Here is a 12861-nt window from a genome sequence, read left to right on the forward strand (position 1 = left end):
AAAGGTCGATACACCTGAAGATGGTTTTTGTTTATTGACAGTTTTATAGGTCAATCCTGTTCTTTCTCGGGTCATCGTCTCTTTGCACTCAATGACAGTTTATTACACTTGGTTCTTAAAGTGTTAGCTACCAAAACGAATTTTATACTGTTCAATAAAACAATTATTATCATAATTTAATTAATTTTAATTAACTTTGCCGGTCAACTTTTTGACACTTAATTAAAAGTGTCAAACTTCACTGTTGTATTAAGTTATCAGATCATAAAAGAAGAGGTCATCTTGTAAGACTGAGTCAAGTTCATGATCAACATCAATGCCTGTTTCAACCACAACTTTCAACATTTCTACAACAATGCATAAAGCTTGCCCAGCATGCTGTGGTTTTCTCTTTGTCTTCATCTTTTGATCTGATCATGTTAGCATGGCAACTGCAGAAAATACTTGCCCTGGTTTACAGAAAACAAAGCAACACAAACTCATAAGGAAAAATACAAACTCAGATACATTGTATATAAGTCAATTGTGCTTAATATGCGTGTGTATGAAATGGTTGTGGAAAATGAGCCTCAAATGTTAGTGTCCACATCTTTGTTTGATACCAGTGTATCAGCTAAGACTGAACTGAGATAATTTGTCGAGGCATCACTGTTCACTCATCAACTCATCCGTAATCCATTATCACTTCTAGGGATTATTGCCCATAATCATGGTGGATTACAAGTTAAATGCAATCCCCAACTATGAGATCACAAATGTAACATCATTTTGTCTCGGATCCTTTAAATGTAGTCAGGCATTCACTATTCTTCAGGCAGTGCTGGGAATTAGAGCTTTGCCTGTTTCAATGGTCAACATCAAATTTGCTGTCTGCGTTTTTTTTTTTTTGTTTTTTGTTTTGTTTTTTTCCAGCTGAATCCAAAAATCACAAAATGGTTTGGCTCAATCAGATAAAGTTTTTCAGCTATCACCATGTTTTTTATGTTCATGTGTGAAGTATTTGAAAAGTTGGTGTACAGAAGGAATTAGTGCCTTGCAAAGAAATGAATGTCATGAATGACCCTCGGGTGAACAGATAGAATACTCTTCTCACCACTGCATATCAAGCTCGGCTTAATCAAGCAGTTCACTAAAGCTCTGAACAAGGATGGTGACTGCTTAACTTACTTGTGCCAGGCTTTTCCAGGATTGACCATGGAGAAGTTGAAAGCTGGCATCTTTGATAGTCATCAGATTTGGCAGCTCCTCAGAGATCTAGACTTCAAAACTCAATGAACCAAGTGGCACTGGAAGTGTGGAAAGCATTGTTCTTGGCAACAATAAGGCCAGAAACTATGCAGAACTTGTCAACAACATGCTGACTGCTTTCAGAAACCTGGGCTACAACATGAGTGTCAAGATGCACTATTTTCACATCTGAATTGCTGTTGTGAGAACCTGGGTTTAATGAGTGACGAGCAAGGGAAGAGATTCCATCAGAACCTGAAAGATGGAGACCAGATATCTGGGTTGCTGGGACACAGTCATGATGGCTGACAACTGTTGGAATCTGGAGAGAGACCTCCCTGCCACCAAGCATTCCAGGAGTTCGAAGAAATGGAAGTTCAAGGCCTGAAGTTTGAACAATGATGAAACAACATGCAAGTTACATATAGTTAACTTTATCAATGCTCACCATTTAATTTACAGTAATGGATGTTTCTATCAGGTAATCAATATATATTGCTGGCAAAACATTTTTTTTCTCTTAAAAATATTTTTAGGATGTTTTGATAAAAATCAGCTCATAATGCCACAAAAATGTAATCAATTTTGCCACAAAATTTGATATTCTTTTCAAATCAACTTAGTACAAAAATCTGTCTTGATGGAGAGAAATGGTTATAATTTTCTGATTCAGCAATGCAAAATTAGTTGTAGAAATCTCGACAACATATAAAAAATAAAAAATTGTTGTCCAGTGAATTCATATTGCCATATATATATATAATTGTCTGTTTGGCTCAATCTAAATCTTTTGGAGCTTTCACTCCTTGGGTCTGCCTCAATCTGCTGTCTGACTCACACAACTTTGATTTGCGCAAGCCTTTTCTAGTCTCACACAAAAACATGCGTTCACATCTCAAGCTATATTACTTGTCATATACATACGCGCACACAAACATACATGTCCACGTCCACACACGTACATATATTCACGTATATACACTCACATTCACGTGTATACACACACATCACACATGCTAACGGACACACATGTACTCACGCGCACACGTACGCACGCATGGACAACGTCACTTCCCTTTTCAAAGGAAATCCACACATGCGCAAAAGACTACCGGAAACACTTATAAAAGAAAGAGCATTGAGCGGCTTCTTCCTTTTTCGGACCAGCTTTCGAGCTGTGCAGTCTACCGACCGACAGCGTTCCTTTTCGGCATGCACGCGCGTACCTCACACCACTTGCTACTATGTGGAACAAAAAGCCAACAGACAGTACGTACACTTTATACGCTTTCTCTCTCCATGAACTGGATGTACATTCTCACTCTTTCTCTCTATATATATACAACTTGCCCCTGAGAATACCTTCGTGTAACTGACTGCTAACTGATGTCAACCCTCTATCCTTTGTCTTTGTCTACACGCTGGACTATCATTCCCATTTTCCACTACATCCCTCACTTCTCTTCCCACGCACGAACAAACGATAGTGACCCGAATGTGAGATGAACACACATTTCCTTTTTCCTTCTATACTACCAATCCCGCAACAAACGATGGTTACACCCGCACGGACATGAACACATGTTATATCTAAAACATTCATTCTTTCAACAGTAAATAAACAACACGTTTATCTATTCATCAATTGAGTCTTTGTTTTCTTCTTTCCATCCGTTTCATTATTTTGTAACGGGATTAGGATGTATATATATCGTAGTCCTCTACACATTTCTAAATATATAACAGCAAATCCTACATGACCACTCTTTTGTCTTGGTCATCTCCCAACTGATCTGCAGAAAATTACTACTTCCGCCTATTCTCTCAGCTGTCCGCTCAAAAATTAACCATCAACAGTGAGGCACCATCCTGTCTAGATAGTGCAAAAGATTTTGGTGGCCCCAATTACCAATCCACTCATCTCACTTCCAAAACCTTCTGCTTTTCTAGAGAATCATTTACTCACATTCTCTGACGTTTTTATATCTGGAAACCTGATTTTATCAGCTTCCTTTTTGGTTTTGTATATTTTTTTTTTTTTTTTTTTTTGCTTCTTTGCCTTCAGATAGACATTCTTATTCACTAAACCTTTTATCGACAGACTCCTTCATTTTTGCTTTTCTTTGATATACTTCTCAACTTCCTCATTATGTCACCCTATGCCTTGAGTGCCTTTTATCCACCCACGAGTCTCATCTGTTACCTCCCACAGTAAATTCTTCTGAAAGTGGATCTAGTAATTGAATGTTCCATCACTTGCTTTCTAAATTCGCATTTCATAAGTTCTTCATTCAACCTCCACACTTTTCTCCTGCTCTCCTCAGGAGAAAACTGTGAAGAATGACTCAAGTGAGCATTCTTCAACCTGAAATGCAATTTCTTCATAGGATATTACTTGACATCACTTAACAGCTTTCTGTCCATTTTCCTAACCAGCAGATATTCTATTTGAGTTTTTGCTCTACCATGTATAATGAGATAGCTTCCCTTTTTACTAAAGCAAATTCTAAAATTCTTTCCATATCATATCATTTCCACCATGCACACCCTCAAAATCACCAGATATTTTTTAAACTCTCCAGCCACAGCAAGTTTTTCCATCTCATTGACATCGCACAGGTGTCCGCGTGCATTCACTCACTACACAGGCTGTAATCGTCCGCTTGTTGTACTTTTCTGAAATCAGTGCTTGGTTTCCACATTTATTATACTGTCAGTTGTACAGTCTTAGTTATTATTGCAATAGAAAATTCTTCAAACAAAATTACAACTGCAGTTTTAAACAAGTAACAATTTTTTTAAGCATGTTATGATGATACTTGTTTTCTTCTACCGAACAAGACTTGCAAACCAAAACTTTTAGCCTGACCAAATTAAAACGTTAGTTCAGTCAAACACAATCCATTAGCAAAGAGCCCTCAGGGCACATCTGTCTGTGAGAGCCATGCAAATGCCAACTGATTATGAGAACTCAAAAACTGATCAATTAAAAAAATTTTATTCTTTTGGAATGATGTTCATTTTCTTCCACTAAATAATTTGAAAATTATTTTTATTTTTTCAGGTATATCTTGTCAAACTCAGGAATCTGTGCAGAATTTTGGATGAAACCATTGTAGGGGACTAGGATATATAAATACCCAAATCCCGTTACAAAAGAATAAAGAAACGAATGGAATTGAAGGAAACAAAGACTCAATTAATGGATAAGATAAACGTCGTTTATTTGCTGTTGAAAGAAAGTTTTAGATATAACATGTGTACATGTCCGCACGTGTGTAACCAGTGTTCGTTGCGGGGTTGGTGTTGTAGAAAGAAAAGGAAATGTGTGTTCATCTCCAGTTCGGCTCACTATCATTTGTTCGCGCGTGGGAAGAGAAAGGAGTAACATAGTGAAAATGAGAATGATAGTCCAGCGTGTAGACAAAGACAAAGAATGGAGAGTTGACGTCAGTTAGCAGTCAGCTACGCGAAGGTGTTCTCAGGGACCAGTAGTAGATAGAGAGAGAAAGAGTGAGAATGTGTACGTACGGTCTGTTAGATTTTTGGCCCACATAGTAGCAAGTGGTGTGAGGTAAGCGCCTCCCAAAAGAGAGGCGACGGTTCGTCAAACCTCTCAGCCCGAGAGCTGGTCCTAAAAGAAAGAGCCGCTTATTGCTCTTCCTTTTATACTCATTTCCGGAGTGTCTTTTGCGCATGTGTTGATTTCCTTTGAAAGCGGAAGTGATGTCGTCCTTGTGTGCGTATGTGTGCGCATGTGTGAGTACATGTGTGTACGTTAGCGTGTGTGTATATACACGTGAATGTGAGTGTATGTACGCGAACGTGAATATGTGGACGTGGGTGCGTATGTTTGTGTGCACGTATGTATATGACAAGTAATATAGCTTGAAATGTGAATGTGTGTTTATGTGTAAGACTTGAAAAGGCTCGCGCACCATTCATTTAATCCACAGGGATAGCATGCTCTCATTCCATCAGTCATGTCCAGGTAAAAGTCTTAAGTAATTTGCAATTGTATTTTGTCTGGTTCATGATTGGCCATCTTCCTTGAGCCAGGTCTCTTTATAAAACCTCTGCCATAACTTCTCGTAGCATGCTGACTGTCTCGTTTTCAACCATATCTTCCCAACCAGTTCTATCTTAAATAGATAGCAATTAAATAGCTGCAAGTAATTCTAAGCCATCTAGATATTGGGTAGTGGTACACCCGTTTTCAATAGGTAGAAAACAGTTCACGCCTGCTCATATTATTATGTATCTTTGGCAGGTCATTTCCTCTCATAAATATCAATCTTCCTGTATGGAGCAGGAGACCCAACGCTGTTCCTTCCTTTAATGACTGGTGATTTTGCTGCTAGTCCAAATTTGTCAAGATAACATAAGTTTCGCTGTTGGCACTACCATTTCATTAATCAAAATGTCTTCTTTATACGAATTTGTGTTCTCACTGATGAGGTCCTCTTTATTGAGAACAGTTTTCAAACTTTTTGCCATGATTTTTGGGGCAACATTTAACTTGAACCCCAATCTAGTCAGACAATAGGTTTTTCCTTCATACCAGATCAATTAGAACTTTCGTAAATGTCTTGCAACATGAATTTGTAAATATGCAGATTTTAAATCCATGATCTTTGTTACGTTTGTCATATGTCTCCACTTCCTCATAGTTTTTCTGCAGACATCAATTGCGTCTCCACTAGAATGATATGCAATACACTTTAGTTCTCGATATTCGAGAACTGGTCTGACTTTATTCTTTGTGGGCTGTATCACTGCCATGATGGGAAGGACTCCCATCTTTACATCTTGATCCCAAAGTACAAGGATTCCTTCCACAAGTCAATGTCTAACTTCATTATTGAAGTCACCCTTTTGTACTTAAGTTTTGTATAATAGTGATCAACATAGTTCTTAATATGGTGGCTTCTGAAGTCCACTTCCACTCAACAGTCCACCTCATCCCATTAAATTTTGCACTGAAGTCCTTGTCCACTACCTTACGTTGGAATTTTTCTTTATTCTCTCAGTTTATGCATACGCTTGTGGCACAATCTCCTCTTCTAATCTCCATGCCACCATTTTCATTGATAATAACTCCTCCAAGTTGGCAGATAATATTCATCCCCACTATGATATTGCCACTGTCGATCATTTTTTTCCAGCACACTTGCCTTGGTTCTCCCAGTTGTCCACATATTTCCAGTATTACAGTACTAATTCCTCTGCATCTGTCCATCCACTGCTCTTATAGTACTTTTGCTCCTACACTCAATTGAAAGACCCGATCGAATTAGTGTAGCAGTATTGATGAGGCTCTCACTCTCATATCATTTACTAATGTTGGTAGTGATCCATTTTACGCCATTGCTGATGTAAGTGGGTAACTGCAGATGCATTAGTTGCCCCCATTTTTATTTCCCTGCAAGCAGTATCTTGCATAGTGTCTGGGTTCACCACATCAATAACAAGTTATCATACGTAATATGGTACAATCCCTTGCCAGGTGAGAACCTAATTTGCATCTCTTTCACATTTTGGTAACTGCTGTAGTGCCACAGAAATTATTTCTGGGAAACCATTAACAAAAGTGAACCTCATAACCTGCTCACGTCCCACTCCCTTGAATCCGACTAATTCTACCAACCTTTGTATATTGGTTGCACACATGTTGACTGCTTCACCCATCCACCACATCCTCACCAGTTTTCGTACGCAGAAAAATTTCTTCAGTGAATGCTGCCTTCAGTTTAGCCTCTATTTTCTTTGCATCTCATTCATCTTCCTTTGGTAACTTGAGATACAGCGCTAAGACATCACCTTCCAAAAACAAAGACATAAAGCTTGCAATGTCATGAATCTTTTGCAGCTTTGTCAGCAGCTTCACTTTTGCCAACCAGACCATTCGATCTCTTTCTCCACTGAAAGTTTTCAGCATGTCATTGATACTTTCAATATTTTTCTCCATTACTGTTGTCTGCAAACCAGTAGTTAGTCGAAATAGCTTGTAAAAAAAAAATCAAGAGGTAAAGATGCCTTCCAACACTACAGTCTGCTGCAAAACACAATGCACAGCTGATACAACTTGCTACTTCAATAGTCAAGTCCAAAATCCAACCCTTCTGAAAAATCAGGTTCTTCTTTTATATCCAACCAGAAGCATCTCATTTGCATATTGAGCAAGCATATAAAAAGGCAGCCATTTTTTTTTCTCTTCACTCCTTCTGTCTGCAAGGAAAAGATTTGAGAGAAGGGTCCCAAGCATTGGGACACTTCTCATGTTTAGTTGAAGCATCCTGTTTGCCACAAAATATTTAAATGCAGAGACAAGAAAACATGGAAGTGGACAGATTCCGAAGAGATGTTGCAAGGACTTTGAGTTAGATCGACCGTGAAAACAGTTCTGTGTTCATAGGCCACTGCATGGAAAGTAAAAGCAAAAGTTTATTTTAATTATATTTAATCAGCTGTTAGTATTTTAACTTCTTGGATTGTTAACAGCAAACAAACGGAAAGTAAATTTTTAAAACTGTTCTTGACACCTTAAAAACGATCCTTAAAAGCTAATCTGTCAGCCTCTGAGGTTCAGCATTACATCCATTAAGCCGATTCCTAGTTATAATCACCTCATAGTAAAATCTCCATCATATGTCAATTCTGCTCACTTTATGAAAAAGCAAAAAACAATACTCTCATTCATTCTAACAAGATTCCCAAATTCCATACACCTGAAGAAGGTTGGCCGAAACATGAAAATAATACCCATCTGTTCTCTTTTCATCTTCAATTCCAAGCAATTTCTATCTTAAATTCTTTCTCAAAGATTTACCTTTTCATCCAACTTCTTTGACACAACTCAGCTCAACACATTTTTTTCTTAATAATCATCAATCTCTTCTGGCTTTCCTTCCAAACTTCTAAGATAAAAACTAAGATGCTATTATTTGGTGCCAACCCAGTGTGATGATGATCGACTTGACCACTAAATTGAAAGAACACACTTCTTTTGCCTTTCATGATTTTATTCTTTCCTCCATAATCATTTGAGCAAATTTACCTCTCCAATGTGTTTCTTAGTCAAAACTCGGATCAATTCACTTTAATCATAACAATCTCTCTCAAACTTTGCAAGCTTCCTACATTGAAAACACATCGTCTAAAATGCAAACAAATTTTTTGGAAATCTATAGAAATGAGACAACGAGATGAATGTTTCATTCTATATTAATAAACAAACTTTGTCATTTTCGTTAGTAGCTTTAGTAAGAGAGTGAAAGAGAGAAACATATGAGAATTCAGCGTTCTACGCGCACATGTTTTTTATAATAGTTGTGAAGAGAAAAAGCCCCCCTTCCCGGTGATGTTTGCTGTTGGGCAGACCAGCGAGAAAAAAAGGATTAATGGTCTCAGATTTCGCCTTTTATATACTTTGTCATATGATTGAGAGCTGGCTTGATTGGACAAGCCAGGGAGAAATTGATTTCAAATCTCAAAGTTGTGAGAAGTCGTCTCTGCCTGTTTGTAGCGACTGCTATAAATCATTTTCTTATTTGAGGCGAGAGTTTTATAGGCTGGATGTGCTTCCTGACCCAGCAAGGTGATAGATATCATTTATAGGTGACTGCATACCAAGGCTATACAGCATTTTATCTGTTCTTATAAGTTTTATAAAAATTTGTTTTGGCATAAAAAAAAGTAAAATTGTTTACTAGTTCTGTACTCCGTCATCCACCATGGAGTCCAACTTCTGCTGGGAATATATGAAGGAGGAATTCCAAACACCTTAGTTGAGACAGGGATATATAACCATTATACTTGCACTAAGTACAGTTTTGAGTCACTACTCTCAGAATCAGTACAAAATCTAATATTTACTAATATGAAGCAGTGAACCTTTTATTTACTTGTATGACTTTCAGCCACCGCCTTTTAGTATCTAAAAGTTATGGGGAGGGGGGCTGATTGAAGAAAGATTAGGTTTTGTATTACCATCAGGATTAGCTTCTTTATTTTTTGTTTTTTTTTTAATTTTTTGTAAGGACATGTCATTACCAGCCGTTTGGTCATATCAGGCCTTCCAACCTGCTGTCTATTCCAAAATGGATAATTGCAAATCAGGTGACTATTTAAGCAACACAGACACAGATTGCTCAGCCACTAAGATATTGTCCTTAGATATCATTGTTTGCCAACAGTTGAAGAAGTCTTATCTCTCTGCTGGGGTCTGGTTAACATATTCTACAGTCCTTTCTGACAGGATGAGAGACTGTCGATATTTCCTACTGACGAGTGGGGAGGGGGGAAAAAAAGACGTTTAGCTTGCAACGAAAAATTACCTCGTTGCTTACAAGCAAACGTATTCTTGTAAATATAACGCGCTGTTAACAGTTTTCGTACCGGTCTGATAAATCTCTAACAACGACAAGAACAAACTACAACAACAACCTACAAAGGTGACTCTTTCTATAGTCTCAATCTCTCGTTCAGCGAGATTGAAACGAGACTGGAATGTCTATTTAAGCTATAAGGAATAGACATCCTATTTTCTTCATTAACAACACCAGGCCGGGCCGTTCACAGCCATGAGTGTCTTTCCCTTCCCACCGAGCCACCCTCGGTAAGTCAATCAATTTAATTATCATACATTCCCCACAAAAAAATAAAAAAAATAAAAAAATCTTGATTAAAGGAATAAAAGTTCATTTAGACTCCCGATAAACTGGGTCTACCAGGTACAACTCCTTGAGGGTCACAAGTCAAACAGAACCATTGTTCATCTTCTGGTGGTGCTTCAGTTAGACCCACACAGCTGAAGTGGAACCAGTCATTACATCTATCGCAGGCTATCATAGGTCTGCTATCCTCAGGTCTGTTACAGGTAGGACAGATCCAAATTGTAGTACTCTCTCTCCGTTGTGGGTCCTGACTCATATCCTGTGAATTCGGAGGTTCCATGCTTATAGGGTCGGGTTCTCCAGGCTGTGGAGAGAATTCCAGAGGAAAGAGATGTTTAATAGAATATATGTCTATAACTCCATTACCCTTCCTCACTTTCACCATATGCACCAAATTGTCACTTCCTTGGATTAACTGCAGAACTTCACCTAGAGACCAGAAAGGTCTCGTCTTCAGAGGGCTTTTTATGAGCACTATGTCCCCTGGTTTTACTTTATCTTCAAAAGAACGATCAGCTAGGCTCAGAGCCCTTTCTCTGAGACTCAACAAATAGTCCTCATTCCAAACCTTCCTAAATTTAGTTAGGCTTTCTTCCCGGGAACGCAGGGTTTGAATCAATTCACTTTGACTTAGAGCGTCCATTGTTTCCAGGTCCTGGTTTTCAACCCTTATCATTATTCCCTGACCAATATTCGCATTCATGAGAGAGTTAGGGGTTAAGATATTTAGCTCAGAGTCCTCAGAGCTCCTATATGTCAGGGGGCGGCTATTTACTGCCCTTTGCACGTCAGACAAAATTGTAAGTAGGCCAAAATAGTCTATTTTACCTCTTCCTATTGTTTTATATAGGCAGGATTTTATGGTCTTGATAGACCTTTCCCAACTACCACCATACCAAGGTGAAAACAGTGGAATCGTACAATGCTTCAAGTCATAAGAACTGAATCTTTCTTTGAATTCGTCCGCTAGCATCCCCCGGTTAATTATTCTGGCAGCAGCATGGAATGTGTGAGCGTTATCCGAATAAAGGTGCGTGGGTATTCCATTCGCGTTCGTGAACCTAATGAATGCTTGAATAAATGATTTTACAGTCATATCTGGAACCAGTTCCAAATGCACAGCTCTACTACTCATACATGTAAAAAGAATAATGTACATTTTGTAATCTCTTTCTTGTCCTTTAACATAGATATGACTGGTAAAATCCACACCAGTATGTAAATAAGGCCTGACAAAATTCACTCGAGGGGCTGGTAAGTTGGTTGAATTTGGTACTGAGAAGGAAACGGCATTATATTTTTTACATTTCATACAAGTACCAATCACATTTTTAATAGCCTGTCTGGCTTGTGGTATCCAATAACCGCCTAACCTTATTTCATTCAGAGTAGTGGCTAAGCCTAAGTGTTGGCTTCTCTGGTGGTATTCTTGAATGATCAATTTTGTTAGGTAATGTTCTTTTCCTAATAAAATAGGATTCTGTATTTCATATGGGTGATATTCAGAGTTTCCTATTCTTCCTTTTGATTTTATGATGCCTTTGGGGTCCAGAAAGAGATTCAAGTTCTTAACTAGTTTTGGCATGCTCTTTCCTCCAGGGTCTAGCAAGAAGTCTAACTCTTTTGAAAGGGATTGTTTTTGCATAGTCTTGATCAGGTAGGCTTTTGCCTGTAACTCGGGATCCATCTCCCTCTTTCTTAACCTGTTGATGAATTTAAATACCAGTGAAGTCACACTGATCAACTTACTCAAACTAGAAATTTTTTCCAGTTTGATTTCTGATATAGCCACCTCATTCTCTGTGGCATAATTTACTGGCGCACTAATCCATTCCATTTGAGCCTTAGAAAGGCAGCCCAATTCACGATGGAACCAGGAGGATTCTTCTTGCTTTATCCACTTAGGTCCCTCATACCAAAGAGAAAGTTTTTCCTTAAATTTTCTGATGGTCAAACCTCTGGTGATGTAATCTGCTGGGTTTTCAATTGTCGATGCATACTTAAAGTTGACTTTTATGTTGAAATCACATTTGATCTTCTCTGTCATTTGAGCTATGTCCTGTAATCTATGTTGTACAAACATGTTTTTCGTTTGGACGAAATCGGACAGAATCCAGGACAGAACCACCTGAGCATCCGTGATTACATAGACATCCTTAATAGTAATGTCCTTTAGTAACTCCTTTATAAAAGGGAGGCACTTCACGGCTAAAAATACCGCTAGAAGTTCTAACGTCAGGAGGGATTTTCCCTGCAGAGGAGACATTTTTGCCTTTGCAAAGACCAAGGATGAGTTCCCATCCTGTACAGCGTACACCGCAAACCCATATGCGGCTTTAGATGCGTCACAAAAGCAAAATAATTTGGTATCCTTTCCTTCATCTAAAGCTCTCCTTGGAAATGATACAGTGTTTAACGCGGACAGATCCTTTGCCAGCATTCTCCAAACTGAACTCATACTTTGAGGAACCACATCATCCCAATTTAATTTTTGTTTCCATATTTTTCTCATCAAGAGACGACCTCGCACTGTCACAGGTAGATAAAGAGACAAAGGATCAAATACCTTAGAGGTCTCAGACAATATTTTCCTTTTAATAGACGCCTCCACGTCGCATGATGGTGGGCAAACACTTATTGAATCCTGGACAGGGTCATATTGATATCCCAACACTTTTTCCCAACCAGAGTCGAATCCTGACAATGTTCCATCTGCCTCCATTTTCTTTTGGAGTGTTACACAGTTGGAATTGCAAGATTGTAAATCAAAATTTCCTTTCTGTAAACGTTCTCTCACAGTAGTATACAAGGCAGATAGGTTTTCTGCATTATTCGCAGTTTTCACCAAGTTATCCATATAAAAATTGGATTTCAATGTTTCTGAACAGTCATCCAAAGGGAACTTATCCGCATGAAATTTTAATACATAATTTAAAATAAAGGGGCTTGCATTGAAGCC

At 38.3% G+C, this 12861-nt stretch overlaps 1 protein-coding gene across 1 annotated transcript; it reads right to left on the minus strand.

Annotated features, from left to right (window-relative positions):
• Positions 1-11083: 11083 nt before the first annotated feature.
• On the minus strand, positions 11084-12624 carry LOC145240253 (uncharacterized). The gene is made up of 2 exons (XM_080103838.1): positions 11276-12624; positions 11084-11177 (listed from the first exon to the last, which is right to left on the minus strand). The coding sequence occupies exons 1-2, from the start codon at positions 12622-12624 to the stop codon at positions 11084-11086; spliced, it is 1443 nt and encodes a 480-aa protein (XP_079959964.1).
• Positions 12625-12861: the final 237 nt, after the last annotated feature.

This window comes from Euprymna scolopes, chromosome 2, assembly GCF_053919585.1.
Source record: "Euprymna scolopes isolate OS-2025 chromosome 2, ASM5391958v1, whole genome shotgun sequence".
Taxonomy (NCBI): Eukaryota; Metazoa; Mollusca; class Cephalopoda; order Sepiida; family Sepiolidae; genus Euprymna; species Euprymna scolopes.

Coding starts and splice junctions, on each gene's coding strand:
- LOC145240253 (XM_080103838.1), bottom strand. CDS start 12,624: ATGGAGGCAGATGGAACATTGTCAGGATTCGACTCTGGTTGGGAAAAA. Junction 11,178..11,275: donor ACTACTCTGAATGAAATAAG/GTTAGGCGGTTA, acceptor TTTCCTTCTCAG/TACCAAATTCAACCAACTTA.